Below are 20,678 nucleotides of genomic sequence, written 5' to 3' on the forward strand. Positions count from 1 at the left end.
AACCATTTGACAGACGTACGGTTACCATGGAAACCGTTTGCCTCACACAGGAACGAGCCAAGTTTTAACAGTTACCGACCTTAGCTTGTTAACTGATAGTATGAGCCCTAGTATTAGTATTGTTGTTATAGTATTATTATCATGGTATTGCTTCTCTTTATACATCCACCATTAGCCCGCGAACACTCTTTGATAGCTCCGTGTTGACTGTGACGTATGAAGACTCAGGAGCACCACCGGTGCTGACGGAGCTACACGGGCTAGAGCTACTGTAAGCTATGGTAAGCTAACTAAATGCTTGTTACAATAGGGCTGTGTGTGTGTGTGTGTGTGTGTGTGTGTGTGTGTGTGTGTGTGTGTGTGTGCTTATGGCCCACTGATGAAAGTATTATAATATTTATATTATTATTATTTGCAGTATTACAGGCTCAGTCCTCACTGTGTTACCTCCTTCACTGATAGATATAGGGACTTAAAGCTTCAATAGGCAGTATATTTTTGGCATCATTGGGCAAAAATTCCATAATAACCTTTATATTATATATTATATTATATTATTGTAATTCAAGTGTTCTGAGAGAAAACTAGACTTCTGCTCCTCCTCATGGCTCTGGTTTCAGACTTTAGAACATCTATCCGACGTGAGACTTTAACCAATCACAGGTCATTTCATAGAGAGAGACAGAGAGCGTTCCTATTGGCTGCGCTCCGGCTGGTGGGCGGTGCTTGGTAATTCCTCAACTGATCTCAGCATGGCTGCCGGGTCACAAACTTTCTCATTTTACAGCTAAACCGTGCACTACAAGATGATTCTGAGAACATCTGAAGAGAGAAATAGGCATTAACGTAACAGAATATTGATTCATATTTGATCAGCTCTGATTGTTTTTTTTCCTCCGGTCTGTGAAATCCTGCAGATGCCGTTAGGAGCACCGGAGGACACCGGAGGACACATGATTTTTTTTCAGTTTACCCTTTTCATGTACTACTGTCAGCAATCGCGACTTTTATAAAAATAACTTTTTTAATCATATTTGCTCCGATCTCGCCTACTTCAGCTTTAACAGACATTTATTTAATGAAAATCCTGGAGATTTCCACGTTATCTAAGAACTCAAATGTTTCTTTACCAGATAACTTGTTCACATGAGATGGACTCAACTTTATTAATACAACTTGATTTACACCTCATTTTATCTGTACTGGTGGGTGTTGTTCCTGCCAAGCACTAGGCTTGCCGCACCTGCACTTAGTTGGCTGCAGGGTCATCAGCTGGGGACCACCGTTCATTGATGTTTCACCCCTAAGCCCAGAACATCTCCTGGTGGCTGGGCAGTGAACAGGGACGTCTCCCTGATACTCCCTGCAGCTAACCTTCTTCAGGAGTTGCTTGCTCCCCATGCTTTGTCCGGTCTTCTCAGCCAGAGCCAGAAGCTTGCCTTATCTCTGCCTCTTCTGATACCTCCCTGGTTGCCGTATGCACTCTGGTTCCCCGTAGCCCCAGGTCCTTGAGCAGACGTGTTGAGTCTCCAACAAAGCCTCTAGCACCCACCTCCATCCACCTCCATCCACCTTCCCTACACTCTGCGACCAGGTCAGCATATTTTGCCCTCTTCCGTTCATGGGCTGCCTCCAACCCCTCTTCCCATGTCACCGTGAGTTCCACCAGCAGCGCTGATTTTCCAGCTGTGGTCCACAGAACCATGTCTGAATAGCAGTGTCACATCCTCCTGTTATCTGCAAATGAATTGATGTTCAACATTACATTCCTCATTATGAGGTTGTGTTTTGTTGGATCTTTTTTTTTACTACATATTTAATATCCGGTTTTACTGCTGCTGTCAGCCCTACTTTAGAGAAGAAGATTCTCTGATTTAAATGTTAAGTTATCAGATGAGATCTGGAATGAGGGACCTTTGATCACAGATATGGATTATAAATCATGGATAAAAATGAAAACAGTTTAAAGTTGGTCACAGAATCTATCCAGCAGCTTCTTCATGATGTGGCAGGACAGTATAAACTAGCTGAGGGGTTGCTGTCTCATTTATTTTGGTCTTGTCCTTTGTCCTTTGGTTTTCTAAGGTACAAGAAAGAGTTCAGAATCAGATTTATTTGCCAAGTAGGTGTGCACATACAGGGGATTTGACTGTGCTTCTTTGCATCTCTCTCAGTGTACTCACACAGAAATACAAAATAACAGCCAGAGACGAGTACAATGCAGCTGGACAGATAAAGGTGAGGAATAGACTGGACTGTTATGTCCACAGCAGGGTCTGAAATTAGCACCCGCCACCCGCCAAATGCGGGTAAATTGTTGGCAGTGGCGGGTGAAATCATCAGGACACCTGCCACTTTGGCAGGCAGGGAAAACTCTAGTGATGGGAATAGAGAACTGTTGTTTTCCGCTTTCTTGGCATCTCATGCCTCCTTGACTATCGATTCCTCTGCGTTCCGTCAATTACGCTGCACAATGGCGCATATGCACGCTGTATCATGTTTCAGTTCGTTTTGGACCAGAGACATGGCGGAGAGAAAAAAAAGCGCTCAACAGCATGGCGCTACTACTACTAAACCTGACAGGACGCACCCTATTTATACCTGATAATGCGACATTGTGGACAACAAATCAACAATAGCTGTTAGCAGCCGGTGGGCAGCACAGTCCTGACTGGATAAATAAAAGAGCTGCTAAGAGGTGCCATTCAGTTGTTATTATGAGGCGTTCAAAGTTTGCTCAGGAAAAATGACTATTGGGCGAAGGTAAATTACAACGTTATCATGATGTGTTCAAATGTAATCTCGTAAAATTAAGTTTTTGGTGAGAAACTTGAATAAATCCACTTGTTTGAAGGAGATGTTTTCACATCAATATAAAATAGATATGAGAGAGAGAATTATGACCTGTTAAACTTCATAACAACTTTCCAAGATTTTATTTAATCAAAGCAAATATTTAAATATTCATAATCATTTGACTCGTGTGTTTTTATGCAAATAACCACTACAATAACAATAACAAAGTACAGTACAGTACTGTGGACAGTACCCTCCCTCCACGGTCTAATTACAACACTGTAATTTACCGTGTATATAATGATTTTTGTGTAAAATATATCGAACATTGAATGACATCAGATCTAAAATGTTATTCCTTCATTTAGCGCAGAGATTCCAGAAGTGGCAGATCAAATTTCTGAGTGGCAGACAAAAAGAAATACTTGCCTGCTGCCACAGTGGCAGGAAGTGAAAAAAGTTAATTTCAGACCCTGGTCCACAGTTAGAGAGCACAACACCGAGGCTGCCATCCGTGGCTCCATCTTGGATCGTACATCTCTATCATCGTACATCATGATCAGCCAGATCTATTCTCTGTTGGCTGTTTCACAAAACACAACAACATGACCCCGTGTTATGGACTGCAGAGGATTCAACCAGGACCGTTTCCTGCCATAGAAATGCTCCAAAAATGAATAATATTTTTACTTTGGGAACCCTATATGCCCAACATTCTTCCTTCCAATAACCAACTCTATAAAGGCCCAGTAGCATCCCACAATACACCCATACGTCAGTGGTGGGTTATGTCTAATCACAAACAAGAACTGGGTTGCGTTCGAAAAGTCAAAAAATTACGTCCTAACGTCTTTTCCTAACCACTTTTCCTTGACCTCGATGGAAAACATCATGAGGTCAAGGAAAGATGAGAAGGATAATTCAGAAGGATTTAGGAAAAGACAACCGTGGTGTTCAGAGAATCTGACTGGTCTTTCACTAGGCTCCGTAATTATGATGCGACGGTGGCGGATGTTAGTGACGCGAGTCTGCCATGGAAAAACTACAATGTTCTGACGATGGACTACAAAAGGCGCCGCTTCATCCTGTACGTTTTAAATAGGTCTTTCAGGGACACGCTGTAGAAGGGGTAGGACCATATACTTCTTTTGGGACATGATTATTTGTTAATTGATTGTTTACTGTTCATTTTATTAATTATTCTTATTGTTGTTTTTACTGAGGTATTTGTCACGTTCGAAATAAATGAATAATTAAAAATAAAGTGAAACAAAATGATTGTCACTGTCCACTAATATTATACATGAATCCCAATTAGTGTATGAGCGTATGAAAATAATGCAAGATCAGCATATTGTTTGTTATCATGAACGGCCGAATGATGCGTCGCTTTAAATGCTGCGGCCGCAAGGAATTGTGGGATGTTATTATCTCTTTTCCTTTGGTAAAGGATGGTCCAATGTATCCTCTGCTAAAGGAGATAATAAAGGAAGCATTGAAGCTCCTTTCCTCAGCATTTGGTGAATTTGAACAGCTCTCATCATGGCTGCTACTGAGGTACTTCCAGGTCATTTCACTCAGTTAGGAACCTTCCTAAGCAAAAAGGACTATTCGAGCGCATCCCTGTTCTCCCTACATTTTCCCTTTTGGGATACAGTATGTTAAGTTTTCTGTTTAATTATTGTTTTGTAAACTATGTGTTTTCTGTTAAATAAATAATTCTTGATAAATAAAAGGATCCTGTGCATACAAGAGAATCCAGGGACTCCATAATGTGTAGCACAGAAACACTGTTAGCATTGCTTCAGGAAACAAGACGACTATTAGCATGCATACTGCGTGTTGCATTGCATGACGACCTATATTGTGTCTCTTAGGTGTATCCCGGTTCCACCATGCAGTCAGACGGGGACAGTGGACCTGGAGACCTGGAGATCCAGCTGGCCAGTAAAGAGAGGGAGTGGAAGGGGCTCCTGGCTGCAAGGGTTCATCAACTGGAGAGTTCCCTCAGAAAGGCCCAGGAGGAGTGCTGCTCCCTCAGGTACCTCGTCTACGTCCACCTCACATCAGAATCACAGTAGAACAGTATATGTGGACTTCCACTGTGCACCTCAGCTCTTAGCTGGAAATATGCCTTTAAAAATGTAGGATTTGCCATTGGACCCCAGGCTCTTCATAAAGAAACATCAATACATGGAGCTGTTTGGTTTGCTGTCAATTATATTCACTTTCTCTTCATTTGTTGATTATTTTTTAAGTTAATTGAGTCATATTTTAGTATGTAAAATATTATAAAATAGTGAAAAATGTCCCACAGCCCAAGGGGATGTCTTCAAATTCATTATTTTTATTTGACCAGCACTGCAAAACCCAAATATATTCAGTTTATAATGATATAAAACAGAGAAAAGCAGCAAATCCTTGTTTGAAAATAATGTTTGGAATTTGTGCTTCATAAAATATAAATCAGAAATCAATTTTCTGCCAGTCGTTTCAGCCCTAGTTTGCTGTCAATCATGTCTTCAGCCATGTCTTTTCTATTTTCTTCTGATTAACTATGAGGAGTGTGAGACTCTCTACTGTCTTTGGATGGATACTGTTTTGTGTCTTGATTTGTGTAAAGCACGCTGAGTTTATTTGTAATGAAATCAAATATAAATAGAAAAAGTTTGAGTAATCAAGTCTCCAGTAAAGTGAAATGCTGATGACAGGATTACAGTCAGAACATTTGAACTCTTAAAGGGTTACGCCACGTAACAAAAGAACAGATTTCCTCACCTACCTGTGATGGTATCTCTGCATGCAGACAGCTTTGGTTTTATTTGCACAGGTTTGGAAATATGTGTCAGAGATTTCTGCCTCCAACCCAATACAATGGAGGTCTGAGGATTATCAAGAGTAACCGGGACATTGTGTCTGGAAAGACACGTTTCTATTGCATGCTTTTGAAATGTTTAAATGTAATTTTCAATGCCGTGAGCACCACAAACTAAATTCCAACCACCTCTATTGTACTGGAGTGGAGGCAGAAATGTCAGAGAATGATATCTCACAGTCTGAACAAACACAAACTAATGTAACTATGATTCATGAATCCTGGATGACCGGCAGATGCAGTGCTTTAACACTGAATTTCTTCCGTCTCGCGCACACGCAGGTCAAGGTTTTATACAAACAAAGTCAAGTGTGACTTCGGATGACCCCGGCTGTCATCTACGAGATCATTCCTACCGAATCCAGAAGGTCAAAGAGGTCAACACGCTGGTTTACTGAGGAAACACGTGCTCTTAAGCAGGCCTGCAGGAGATTGGAAGTTTTCTACCACTCATGGCACAAGTGTGTATTAACCTCTTCCATTCCTTGAGGGCGCCGGCACCCTCGGCCGACTGTAGCAGACTGTTTTAGAGCTAGAGCTAGTTTTAGAGTGAACGTACTGGTATCATATGAACTAGAAAACCAGGAAGAATGCTAAATAATGCTACAAAGTTACGCTAAATATTGGAGAGGAAAAACTGGCATGGTGAAAGGCTAAGGGGTCCCTCTGACCTCAAGATATTAGGGATGCACCGATACCACTTTTTCAGACCGAGTACTTACATTTGGGTACTCGCCGATACTGAGTACCGATACGAGTACTTCTCTGTGCAAATATACCCTCTTTAACAGCAAGCTGGAGGGTGTGAGCGACACACGGCAGGCTGGTGAGTCCCGCATACAAGGCGGTGCTCCACGACCGACTCTAGGTCGGCTTGGAAAGGCTCGGGGCGAAGGTGCTTCCCGGGGCCGTGGACAAAGTGTCACCGGGGCGGACTGTCCTTAGTGCGCCCCAACCGTGATGTGCCCCCAGATCGGGGCACGGTCCACGTAAAAGGTGCCAGGGGTCTGCGGTGATGCTTGCAACCCATCCGACCAATGAATCTAATGTACGTGCGAGTCAGAGGGAGCAAGCAAAATCCTGTGGCGCAATGAAAGTGAAGGCCGGCGCGCGCCGGCTGAGGTGAAATCTTGGCCCCGCGGGGTTGGGCTCACCACCGGCTGGAGCGAGAGCGTGAGCGCGTGCGATAGGACCCGAAAGATGGTGATGAGAGGTTAACGCCATGCTGCCTTAAAGTGGTATTGGTGCCGTTGTCAGCTGCGTTTCTGCTGCTGCTGTCAGCTCTTTCTTTTTACATAGAGTTTGCCTTTTAATGGCCATTTCATTTCATTAAAAATATAATTTATATTTATTTTAGATGGAGAAAGGTTAAGACACGTGTGGTAATTTGTAAATAAAAGTAATAATCCACAATTAAAACCCCGTACTATATTCATTCATGGAGCTCTCCAAGTCACTGCATGTTCTAGAACACTGTCCGGCACATATTTCAGTATAAAAGCCTCGTGTTAACAAATGAAGGAATTCTGTCCACAGAAAAAACGCTTGAGGGCTTTTATTTCGAAATGAAAACAGGAAGTGTTGATTTAAACCCCATACTTTATCAATTCATGGAGCTCTCTAAGTCACTGCATGTTCCACAGCACTGACTGGTCATATTTCAGAATAAAAGCCTTGTGTTAACAAATGAAGGAATTCTGTCCACAGAAAAAACGCTTGAGGGCTTTTATTTTGAAATGAAAGCAGGATGTGTTGATTTAAAAATAAGTCTTTACTTTTTTTCATCTCCGTAACATATTCTACAGATAGACATCGAAACTGTAGCAATCTTGATGGTATGATGTTAAAGGTCCCATATTATAAAAAAGTGAAATTTTTATGTTTTTTTATTATAAAGCAGGCTTAAGTCCTATATAAATACTTTGAAAGTATCGAAACACTCAATCCACAGGGAAATACACACAGCCCGTATTCAGAAACTCTGCATTTGAAACAAGCGGTCAGGATTTCTGCCCATTCGTGATGTCACAAATATACAATATTTAGACCCTTGACATAATTTTAAACATAAACATTCTGACCTGACAGGAAGTACACATGGACCCAAGCTGTTGCCTCACAACGCAATTCTGTTGCAATTCCGTCGCAATTCTGTCAAAATGCGCCAAAACAGAGCTTTTCAGACAGAGGGTATATACAGGCATATTCAGGCCGACAGTATGAGGAAAATAAAGTTTTTTTTGAACATTAGAGCACGTAAACATGTTCTAGTAGAAACACAAAATACAAGCATGAACCTGAAAATGAGCACGATATGGGACCTTTAATATACTGTCAATAGATCACCTTCACTGTCTGTGACATATTCTACAGATGTCTAGACATCGAAACTGTAGTAATGTTGCTGGTATGATGTTAATATACAGTCGATAGATCTGTTGCTGCTGTGAAATGCACGGCACGCGTCAAAAATAGGCGAGACCTCTATTCTCTAGAAGAGACGCAGCTGAGACGCACGTGTGACGTGCGTGAGACGTGCGTGAGACGCGTGTCTCACGCGGGCAGTGTGGCTGCTCTAACCTGTTAACACGGACGCCAAAATAAAAAACAACAGGTAACGCAGCCGCCACACGCTCCTGGCGTTCCTGGTGTGTGCCAGGCTTTAGAATCTTTAGCTTCCCTTCATTGACTCCTCATCCATGTCAGATCAGACTTCAACCTTAATATTCCACCCAGTTCTCTCCTCTCTCAGAATACTGTCTGTTCCCTGAGTGGCCAAAGGGCCTTTTATTATCGTGCCCCCTTCCTCTGGAATAACCTTCCTGCTGATAGACAGCCTGACCCCATTGAGGCCTTTAAATCCAAACTTCAAACTCAACTTTTCACCTTAACTTTCAGCTAGCTGCTTATTTTTGATTACCTTCTACCTACTGTATATATAAATAGCATTGACTTGACTTGACTTTAGTGACTTTAGCTATGTCTTTCTTTTCGAACACAGTGATAACCAGTTAACATTACATCATTAGCAAGATTAGCAAGATAACCCAAGCTTCTCCTATTAGACAAAAAGATGCATTCTATTCAAATGGATTAAGCCCAGACCTCTTACTGTTAACCAGTGGAATGGAAAAATCGTTAAAGTTTTCCCAATGGAGCGCTTGAGCTCAATCTTGAAGGGGAATGAGAGGGTTTTCGATGAGTTGTGGGCACCTTTTCTAAACCACCTCCCGATCTGTTGCACTGTGGACTGGCGCCCTTCCAGTGCCCCCCATGAATGTTTAATGTTCTCTTCTGGGCATTTTACTGCCTTGCCTTAGCTGTGTATACCCTGATCTGTATAATGTATCCAAGCCCTGAGACTTCTGTAAAATGGTAAATGGACTTGCATTTATATAGCGCTTTTCTAGTCTTCCGACCACTCAAAGCTCTTTACAGTACATGTCAGCATTCACCCTTTCTGTTTTTGTATTACATTTTTAAATTGAAAATTCAATAAAATATTGTGAAAAAAACAAAAAACGATTAACGCTATCGGTTAAAACGGTTAAAAGAAATGTTAATAATTAATTAAAAAGCTGAGCGGCTCAGAGGAGCGGCTCGTCTCTTTAAGAGAAAAGCTGGTCCACCTTAACAGCCCACCTTAAGAGGCGGAGCCGGAGTTACAGGATACAGGAAGTCGTCTCTGGCTCGCTTGAGCGGAGCGGAGGAGTTGTAGTTTCGTAGCATTTATTCACCGACAAATAAACTGCACACACACTGCTACACTTACGATCACAACTAGAACGCCACCAACAACCTCACACTCACCGCCAACACACACGGTCTGTTGGAAACTCACTAAAGTTACGCAGACTATGTGTGCGTCAGCGAGCACGAAGCCTCCGGCAATGCTAGAGCTGCTAACGTAGCACAAACACACACACTGTTTGTTGGACACTCGCTAAAGTTATGCCGGGTAGACACACAGCTGACAACCTGCTAAACTAAACTAAATGTGCGGTGGAGACTTTTACTGGGAAAGTGGCTGCATGTCCGCGACACTACACGCAGCATCGTAGCGAATATGATAATAATATAACGAATATCTGTTGTGCTCCTGCAGCTGGTACACCGCTGCATGCGAGGCACAAATCTTGTCGATTTACGAGGGTCGGTTATCAGTTAAGATCATTTTTCAAAATTAGCATCCCTAATTAATTGTAATGTTTCATTTGTCAGAGAACATTACCAGCAACTGAGGGAAGATTTCCAGTTCAACCTGGCCATCTTGGATGAACGAGACCGAGAGCTGGAGAGATATGATGTCCTCACTGCCAGAGCTCGGACTGTGGAGCACAACAGGTACAGTTCATCTGACCCTCTTCAATGTGAAGTCATGGAAGGCATCGTTCATGTGCAACATTTAAATAAATCCTTCAGTTATTTTTTTTTTTTTTTATGTAATCATGCATGTACTGTGTCTCTGTGTGGAGGAGAAAACTTCTACAATAGATCATGGGATACATCCATTAATTATGGCCCCAGCAGACACAGTGACTGTCTCAGTGGACTAATACTGACATACTGTTGCCATCTGCAGGCAGGGGGAGCTGAACCAGCTCTGTATGCAGGTTGCCAGGCTGGAGAAGCAGACTGAGGATAGGCAGGAGGAGCTCAGTAAAAGTCGGCTGCAGCTGGACGAGCTCAAGCGGTGAGTCAGAGGAAAGACACTGAGAATAAGAAACAGAAAAGGCAAAAGAACAATTACAGCTGTAATTAGCGTTGGCACGTTCTAAATTTACCATCGGAACGTTGCCAGTTAAGTTAGTCTTTGGTGGTGAAAGTGTGAACCCCGCCACACAATAACAGCTAAATGCCTCAGTAATATTTTAGTTGTTTTAAATAAAACATAAAAACAGACCACATAAACAACGTTGGAGACTTGAAGAAATTGTTATTTTTAAAGTTCAGAGTTTTATTTAAAGGTCCCATATCGTGCTCATTTTCAGGTTCATACTTGTATTTTTTGTTTCTACTAGAACATGTTTACATGCTGTAATGTTAAAAAAAAACTTTATTTTCCTCATACTGTCTGCCTGAATATACCTGTAATTACCCACTGTCTGAAACGCTCCGTTTTAATGCATTTCAACGGAATTGCAACAGAATTGCGTTGCTAGGCGACAGTTTGGGTCAATGTTTACTTCTTGTCAGCTGATGTCATTCACATACACTGCAACAGGAATTAAACTGCGACATATTTAGAATGTTTATGTTTAAAACCGCGTAATGGTCCATGTGTACTTCCTGTCAGGTCAGAATGTTTACGTTTAAAATTATGTCAAGGGTCTAAATATTGTATATTTGTGACATCACAAATGGACAGAAATCCTAACGGCTTGTTTCAAACGCAAAATTTCTGAATACAGGCTGTGTGTATTTCTCCGTATATTGAGCGTTTTGATAATTTAACAATATTTTTATAGCACTTAAACCTGCTTTATAATGTAAAAGACCTGAAAATCTCACTTTTTTCAATATGGGACCTTTAAATAAAACATAAAAACAGACCACATAACAATGTTGGAGACATGAAGAAATTATTGTTTTTAAAATTCAGTTATATTTAAGAGAAAAACAGGATCTCTGCTAAACAGCCTCGTCCTGCTTAAAAAACAAACAAAGAGCTGATAGAACAATGGCCAAGCGTCAGGGAGAAGAAAACACTGAATCTGTCAAAAAAGAAGCCTATTAAGTATGAATGATTGTTAAAAATAAAAATATATACATAATACAGAGAATGTATTAAAAACTCCTTCCTTATATATTTTGTGCACTATTTGGGTTAATTGTACAGTTTATCAGTTGTGCAGCTGTACTGTTATTGTTATGCATATAATATGAAATGAAAAAGGTTGGGAACTGGCCTGTGTTAGCGTTGTTAGCCATCTTTCTTCGCCTATATGGCATTACACTACACAGCTTCTATAGGGTAGGCTGCTATAGTAGCCTCCAGCCTATACTTGTACATATTTCTGTATTATGATGTGGTTAAATATTATTTCTGGCCTACACGATTCAGGTAACATTTCAATACAGTAATTGTTTCTACACTTTCATAATAAGTTTGTTTTGTTTTTTTTAGTCAGCAAAAAACTATGATACGTCGGTATTGCAAAGAACTGTGGGTAATTAAATCATTGAAGTCTAGTGAATTCTGCACCCCAAGCATACTCTCTGGAAGTCTGCAGAAAATCCACTTGAGGCCCCTTGTGGACTGGATGAATTGTGGATTTGGACAGCCCTCAGCACTCGCAGACTTCCCAGGAACGCGCCCGCAAAGTCCGCAAGCGCAGTGAAGTCCCAGTGCCCACACTCACGGACTCACAGACCTTGAGGCGCGTTACCCCTAAGTATGCGAAGGCTTAGGGCTATCCCACTGTCTAGTCGTTAAGTGCATGAGGGCTTTCTCGCAGACATTTTGCACAGTTTGCCTGAGAGGAATTATCCATTATCCATAGTGTTGTGATGTTAAACACAGGGTTACCACGGTTACCAGGGGAAGCCAGGAGGCATTAAAAACTGGCATATATATTGGGTGCACTGGTTTACAGAGAAACGCTGCATTTACATGGATTTAAGATGGAACATAAAAACATGAAATCAGAGGAATGCAAGCATCATTACACACCTGGTTCATTCATCAACCATTTATCTACAGTTTTGCTCAATGATGATCGTTTTATAAAAAGTTATTAGTGTGGATGTAGCCGGATCGACAGATTGCAGTAGCTTTAAGGCAGGTGGGAATGTATCATGCGAAACCTCCCTCCAAACCAACCTCAGATAGCTAAAGAAGTGAGATACTATGGAACCATGATCACCCAATCCATCACTCTGTCCATCACCCTATCCATCACTCTATCCATCACTCTATCCATTACTCTATCCATCACTCTATCAAGCAGCTAAATCACAAAGCAAATGGCTCGACCTTTTTTAATCTACGGCCAGAGTCCGCTTTAGTTTGTCAGATATTTAACTTATATTTAACATATTCTTTGAGTTCAGTTATCGACAGTACGTGAAGACTAGTGTGGATGATGTTAACAACAAAGAGGGGTTTGAAACTGCTGAGTCATGGGACATTTAAACCTGCAACAAGCTCAGCTGATGTAAGTTTCCTGATAAACGTTGCAAAACAGGAAGAGGAAATCCACATAAGTTCACAGAAGGGCTGAATTTGTGGTGTTTTTACTCCACTATGTCCAAATGAAATTCAAATTCATTTTCTAAGAAATAAATATAGTTTGTTTTTGTTTGTGTTGACTTTTGTACACACTTTATCTAAATTGTCATTGCCAAAAAAATACATTTACATTTTGTTTATTTTTCTGCTACAGGCATTGATGTTCAGCCAGGCTAAGTTAATGTGTGTATTGCTATAGTGGATACAAACGGTAATGGATATCTCAAGACTGAGCGTGGTACTGTAACTCTCTTTGTGTCTTTTTGGTGGCTGGATGGATGGATGGTAGCTCTACAGCTGGTGAAATCCAAAAGCAAACAGAGGAGTATGAAAGGATGAAATGGGATATGCAGTGCAGGATACAAGAGGTGGAAGGAGAGCTGACCTTACAGAAACAGGTGAACACACACACACACACACACACACACACACACACACACACACACACACACACAGGCACGCACACACACACACACAGGCACGCACACACACACACACTTTCATCCCTCTGAAGGTCTGAAACAATGCGTGTCCAATGTCTAAGAGATAACTGTGTATCTGAACAACAAACCATATATAACTAAAGAGGTTAAGGACTGCATTAATCGCAAAAAAATTGCATTTAAAAATAAGGACAGAATTCAACTGAAAACTGTACAAAAAGAACTTAATCAGTTGCTAAAGGAAGCCAGGAGGAAACATAAAGAGAACATAGATAACTTTGTGGCTAATAACCCAAGTAAACTGTGTGATACTATGAAGCAAATCACCAACATGGCTCCATCTCATAAAAATCTCAGCACCCCCAACGATCTGCAAAAAGCAAGGGAGCTAAATGACTTTTACCTGAGATTTGAAACAAGGGACTTTTCTTCTGAATTTAGAGATGTTTCTGACTCAATCTCTGTCTCTGGGCAGGACGCCAGGTTGGTGATGGAACCTCATAAAATAAAATCACTTTTTAAACAACTCTGCACTAAGAAGGCCACAGGGCCAGATGGGATATCTGCTTTTCTACTTAAAACATGTGCAGAGGAGCTAACAACAGCATGGTGCCCCATCTTCCAAAAATCTGTGGACTCTCACACCATCCCCTCCCTCTGGAAGAAATCAATAATCACACCGGTCCCTAAAAAAACGTGCCCAAAGGTAATGACTTCAGGCCGGTGGCTATGACATCCATTGTCATGAAGTGTTTTGAGAGGATTATGGTGACACTGCTCAGGAAGGAGGTGGAGGTGCATTTAGATCCTTTTCAGTTTGCCTATAAGCAAGGCCGCAGCACAGATGATGCTATTAATTGTATCACTCATTTGTAAGTAAACATCTTGAGGATCCAAAAGCTTATGCACGTGTGTTGTTTGCTGACTTTAGCTCAGCCTTCAACACCGTGCAGCCGCATTTGCTCATGGGAAAGATGAGGGAGATGAGTGTAAATCCTTTCACCTTAAAATGGTACCTCTCCTTTCTGACAAACAGAACGCAGCAGGTCAGGGTCAACAGCGCCCTCTCGGAACCCAGGTCCATCAGCACTGGTGCCCCTCAGGGTTGTGTTAGCTCCCCAGTCCTCTTTACATTATACACAAATGACTATAAGCGATCCCATCCTGAGAACTTTATTATTAAGTTCTCTGATGACACAGCCATACTCAGCCTGCTACACAGGGATAGCAGCCCACTGGACTATTTCTCTGAAATAGAGGAATTTGTGTAGTGGTGTGACAACAACCATCTTGAGTTGAATGTGAGGAAGACAGAGGAGATGGTGTTTGACCCAAAGATGGTGGGTAACCTCAGGCCTGTGGTTATTAAAAATACACCTATCACCCAGGTCTGTTCATACAGGTATTTAGGGGTCCACATCGACAACACTCTCAGCTGGAAGGTACATGTTGGAAACCTCTGCTCCAAACTTCAACAGCGGATGTACTTCTTACGCAGACTCAGGTTCTATGGAGTGGAGCAGAAGATCATGTTACTTTTCTACCGGGCTGTCTTGGAAAGTATTGTAAGATATGGCATCACGGCCTGGTACGGTAACCTGAGTTGAGGTCACAGATTTCTCGCCTGGTGCAGACTGCCATGAAGATTATGGGGGTCAAAAACCACCCTACCCTCCAGATGCTTTATGAGCAGTCTGTCATCACACAGGCACAGAACATTGTGTCAGACCCAACTCACATCTTACATCAGGAGTACCAACTTTTACCTTCCGGCAGGAGATATAGAGTCCCACGGTGCAGATTGAACCGTTACAAACATTCATTCCTGCCGATGTCTATTAAACTCCTCAACAACTCGTAACATCAGGCTATCATAATGACAGTGCAATATGTTAAATGGGGACAGTGCAATATGTTAAATTGGGACAGTGAAATATGTTGCATCTGTGTAATATTGGACTATTGTCTGTGCAATATGGGCAACACGGTAGACGGTACAGTGCACTACCGGTGCAATACCTGCCATGGTATGTGTGATAGTGTGTGTGATAGTATGTGCCATTATGTACATGGACTGTGTATGTGTTGAAACATCTGTTTCTGTGAAACTGTTTCCCTGTCTGATGTGGAATTGTTTATTATTGTTGTTGATGCTGTTTTAATTTAGTGCTTGTAACTGCAGTTGGACGGAGTCCAGGAAAAATGTCCCCACGGGGACAATAAAAGTATATCTTATATAATGTGGTCCATAATGTTGATATCTGTTGTTCGCTCTCTGCTAGCTCTTCCCAAAGTGAAGAATATATCAATATGACACAGTGGAAAACAGATTGGGCTGCTGACAGCTATGCCACAAAGCAGCTCTACACAGTAAAATGCTTACAACCACTCACAGTTGGCTCTGTACAGCGGAGAGCTGAAATAGCTGGTAGAGCAGCCAGACGTTCAGAGGGGATCCACAGCAGACAGACGAGCTCTGACTCTGACCCGAATTGGCTGGCTTTGTCATCATGCATACAGTACATGTCCAAGAATGTGTGTGTGTGTGTGTGTGTGTGTGCGTCCCTACATATCTGCCTTTCATGCAAAATGAGCAGGTGATAAATAGATGGCTAGTGTTACCATGGCTCACAGGTGTGGTTAGCAGAAGGTTAAATATTAGCAACATTTTCTCTCCATCTCTGAAATGTTTCTCCAATATTGTAGCTCGCTAGAGCCTCCAATCACAGTTTGTCTTCTCAAATGTATGTGATATCTGGGTTCTGGCACCCAACAACACATCAAGATGACATTTTAGATGTGCAGGTTTAGTCCACTGCTAGTGTTAGCCTCCAGTCTTTCCTTTGTTTAGCCTCTAGCTAACACCGTGACCTCACCATGACGTTGACACAAAAAGGGTCTATTAGGGATGTTAATAATTAACCGTTTAACCGCTAACCGACATTAAGCATTTTCACCGATTAACGCAATCGGTTAAAATGGTCAAAAGAAATGTTAATAATGAATTAAAAAGCTGAGGAAAAACTCCTCACTTTAAGGGGAAAAGCTGGTCCACCTTAAGAGAGTCTGAGCCGGAGTTACAGATACAGGAAGTTGGCTCCTGTCTATAGCTCGCTTGAGCGGAGCGGAGGAGTTGTAGCCTTGTAGCATTTATTCACCAACACCAACAAATAAACTGTACACACACTGTCTGCTACACCTACTGTACATTCACAGCTTCTCCGCGACACTACATGCAGCATCTAAGTTGTCTATCTGCTAAGCTAACGCTCCCGGACGGTGAACTGGAGACAGTGAACGCAGCATACGCTCCCGTACAGGTGAACTGGGGACTGTCTGTTGTGCTCATACACTGCAGCTGGCGCACCGCTGCATGCGAGGCACAAATCTTGTCGGTTAACAGTTAATAATCGGTTAATGCGGGTCGGTTATCGGTTAAGAACATTTTTCAAAATTAGCATCCCTAGGGTGTATACATTTCTTTTCACATTTCATTTTACATTTCTTTATATCATTAAGCAAATGAGTGGGCTGTAGTTTAGTGTTTATGCTCGAGAGCACAGATATCTTCTTGATTTCTGCTGTAAAGTCATTTAAGTTTGCACTATATAGCAACCAAGCAGAGTTTGAATTGGTACCACACAATATAAAATAAAAAGTGGTAGCTGGTAGGGACCGAAATCTGCTGAGTGATGTTGTGTTTAGTTATAGCAACTACGCCTATATCTCATGATCTGTAATCTCTCTCCTCTGGCTAGCAGGAGATGACAGCAGCTTCTGACAGCGAGCTCAGACGGCGGGAACATGAGTTCAACCTGAAGCTGGATGAGATGCGTGCCGTGGTGCTGTCTCGTGATCTCACGGTGAGGAGAGTGAAAGAACTGTGTTTATCTGTGTGTCATTCAAGTCATGAGTCCATTTAAGTTGTCCATGAGTTCCAGGTTTTTCATATTCAAAAGGAAAATATATATATACACAGTATGTGTGTGTCCTTGTCCTTGTCCTTGTCCTTGTCCTTGTCCTTGTCCAGGTGAAGCTGCTGTCTAAAGAGACTGAAGTTCACTGCCAGGTTCTGCATCAGTCCACAGAGGCTCTCAAATCTTCTAAGGAGTTCTGTCTGCAGATACAATCACAGCTGCAACACAAAGACCAGGAGATCAGAGAACTCACTGCTGACAAGGACTACAAGTATGCTCCTGCACTGTGTGCATGTGTGTGTGTGTGTATGTGTATGTGTGCGGGTGCATGCGTGTGGGTAAAATGTGTTTGATATTTTGTGACTATCTTCTGTCTCAGAATAAAGGAGCTTGAGGACAAGCTGAAATGGATGGAGATCAAATTGAAGAAAGAGGAGGATGACCACATTAAGAAGTGAGTCAGTAGCTGTTCTGTACTGTAGGAGAGAGAGAGAGACAGGGAGACACAGAGAGAGAGAGAGAGAGAGACCTCTGACTGGTTTGCACCAGTACTACCATTTACAGCTGTTTGTAGAATGTTTAGTTCTTTTCCAGTAGCTATTAGCAGCAGAAATAAAAAAGATGGCTGCAGTGTCCAGACCCCATAATGACTGCTTTGCAAGGACTGTGTGATAGTTAGATATGACTGCAGCCCACTTTGGATTGACTCAACTCACCAGTTTTCAAGCTTGTTGTGTGCTGAATGTCATGGCTGGCAGAGATCCTGCGAGATGTTCACCATGGCAACAACAATAACAATGAGAGAGGGCACGGCTCAGCGAAGGCACAACGAAAAACATTGGGGAGGATGAGCTGGTGTGATGGGGAGAACAGGCTGAGAACCCAAGTCCACCTTCCACCCCAGCATCCTACCGATGGTCTTTCAGCCCTTGGAGGCGCAGGATGGATGATCTCAGGCCAAGGGGGTTGGTGGGGGTCTGTTTCGGGATGAACAACAACTGGTGTAATCCCAGAGACGCTACAACTCTCTCCCGCTCCTGCTCGCCTGGCTTTGAGCCAGTCCCGTGACGTCAAGTCTGCCTTCCCTGGGTGTTCACTCTGGTCATCGTCTCTGCTGTGTCCATATTACCACCACGGGCAGATAGCAACGCAGCACTGATGGAGCTGCATGGTGTCCTGTGCCAGTACTGGACTGGGTACTGGACCGGGTACTGGACCAGGTACTGGACTAGGTACCATGGCGCTGTCTTCGTGGGGACCGGGGATTTTGGCAAAGCGAAAAGTTCTGCTGAATGTCGATCAAGACTTGACCTGCCCCATCAGAAGGTAGGACTCTGGACAATTGTTACTCTCCATTCAAGGAGGGTTATAAGGTCGATTTCTCCCACCTTTCCACACATCAGATCAAGCTGCCATCCCTCATCATACCACAATATCAACAGGATGGTACAGGGAACTGTGGTGACAAGAGAGGTCAGGTGTTGGACCGCTCTGTCAGAGACTACACTGCAGGATGATTAGACATGTGGATCATCAACCAGGATATGTTCAACTAATTAAAAAAAATTAAAAATAAAAATAATATATATATATATATATATATATATATATATATTCTTAACCGACAACCAACCCTCGTTAACCGATTATTAACCGTTAACCGACAAGATTTGTGCCTCTCATGCAGCGGTGTACCAGCTGCAGGAGCATAACAGATATTGGTTGACGGGAGTCCCCAGTTCACCGTCCGGGAGCGTTAACTTAGCAGCTACGATGCTGCGTGTAGTGTCGCGGACATGCAGCCACTTTCCCAGTAAAAGTCTCCACCGCGCATTTAGTTTAGTTTAGCAGGTTGTCAGCTGTGTGTCTGCCCGGCATAAGGATATTCTGTCTGTCCAGCATAACTTTAGCGAGTTTCCGACAGTATGTATTTGTGCTACGTTAGCAGATCAGCGTTGCCGGACGCTTCGTGCTAGCTGCCGCCGCACACGTTGTCTGCGTAACTTTAGCGAGTTTCCGACAGACCGGTGAGTGTGAGGTTGTTGGTGGCGTTATAGCTGTATAGTGTGTGTGCAGTTTATTTGTCAGTGAATAAATGTTACGAAACTACAACTCCTCCGCTCCGCTCAAGCAAGCTGGAGAGACCGGAGACGACTTCCTGTATCCTGCAACTCCAGCTCCGCCTCTTAAGGTGGGCTGTTAAGGTGGACCAGCTTTTCTCCTTAAAGAGATGAGCTGCTCCTCTGAGCTTTAGTTTTAACCAATAGCGTTAATCGGTTAAAATGCTTAATATCGGTTAACGGTTAAAGGGTTAATCATTAACATCCCTAATCACCACACTGACAGAAGTTTCAGTGTCTTCTGAAATGTCAACATAATCTTCCCTTGAAAGCATATTTGGGATGCTGTATATCCATGTTTATGTTTAAATATGAATATTCTGCTGTATATTTGTTCTACCAAACGAGGAACAGTCCTTTAACTGTGGAACAGTTAGACAGACAGGTGATTGGTTGGAGTAAACACTTCCCTTTCTTACCTTACTTCCTTGTAATAGTCATCAGATTGAAACAGTTAGTTATCCCTTGTGATATTTATCGTGAAAAAAAATCAAAGAGATTACTTTTGTGTGTGCTGTTGCGTTTGGCCATATGCAGACAACAATCCTGTCTCTGTGTCAGTTCTTTATGTTCTTCATCACAATCAACGAGCAGTTAGTGGAACCACTATGACAGTATTTAGAAACAGAATAAATGAAGTGATTGAACACTAGATCATTTTTCAATCTGCGTAGAACCACACCACCGATCACCGGTACCGGTACCGTGCTGCCTCCCTCCTCCCTCCTCCCTCTCTCCTGTAAGCCAGTGAGCAGTGACTTTAACCATTTACAGACAATGGTTAACTTCTCTTCTGATATTTAATGCTGCTCTGTTTGACAGTGGCTGTGCTGTTTCTCTCAGTCAACTGATCACGTCACCTTGTGCATGAGAGCCAAATCAGCAGTTCATAACAGACCTCACCGGTGTGAGTCCTCTGAATGTTTCCTATGGTCTAACTGTACGGCTGTTTCTGGCCAGATATGAGGAGGTGGTCCAGGCTCTGAAGGAGTGTGATACCCAGCTGGAGGCTCAGTGTCGGGTCTACACAGAGCGGCTGCAGAAGGCTGAGAAGCACATTGTCAAACTACAGGGCGATGTGGAGGTTCTGGCTGCACAGCTACGCTGTGGACAGGAACACCAGCAGGAGGCCATGGGTCAGAGAGATGAGACAATCCAGAGGTGAGACAGACACTGATGAAAACAAAAAACATCATCATATTGGCATTAACAAACCTGGTATCTGTGTGCACTGCATGTGGTTGCTCATTCAGTGTGTTTGTTCGTGTGTGTGTGTGTGTGTGTGTGTGTGTGTGT

At 42.6% G+C, this 20,678-nt stretch overlaps 1 protein-coding gene across 12 annotated transcripts in view; it reads left to right on the plus strand.

Annotated features, from left to right (window-relative positions):
- ccdc57 (coiled-coil domain containing 57) overlaps nt 1–20,678 on the plus strand; it is a 61,770-nt gene that overhangs the window by 1,019 nt on the left and 40,073 nt on the right. For 3 of the 12 annotated variants that reach the window (XM_074620458.1, XM_074620457.1, XM_074620459.1), the window contains exons 2-9: nt 4,674–4,837; nt 9,893–10,015; nt 10,254–10,364; nt 13,192–13,300; nt 17,104–17,208; nt 17,376–17,533; nt 17,642–17,716; nt 20,343–20,543. In XM_074620458.1, coding sequence (XP_074476559.1) covers nt 4,692–4,837; nt 9,893–10,015; nt 10,254–10,364; nt 13,192–13,300; nt 17,104–17,208; nt 17,376–17,533; nt 17,642–17,716; nt 20,343–20,543 — 1,028 coding nt within the window. In that variant the 5' untranslated portion in view covers nt 4,674–4,691. Of the gene's footprint in view, nt 1–28; nt 282–4,673; nt 4,838–9,892; nt 10,016–10,253; nt 10,365–13,191; nt 13,301–17,103; nt 17,209–17,375; nt 17,534–17,641; nt 17,717–20,342; nt 20,544–20,678 lie in introns of those variants that run through there. The other 9 variants (XM_074620465.1, XM_074620462.1, XM_074620461.1 and 6 more) reach the window with 7 other exon arrangements.

Source organism: Sebastes fasciatus, chromosome 20, assembly GCF_043250625.1.
Source record: "Sebastes fasciatus isolate fSebFas1 chromosome 20, fSebFas1.pri, whole genome shotgun sequence".
Taxonomy (NCBI): Eukaryota; Metazoa; Chordata; class Actinopteri; order Perciformes; family Sebastidae; genus Sebastes; species Sebastes fasciatus.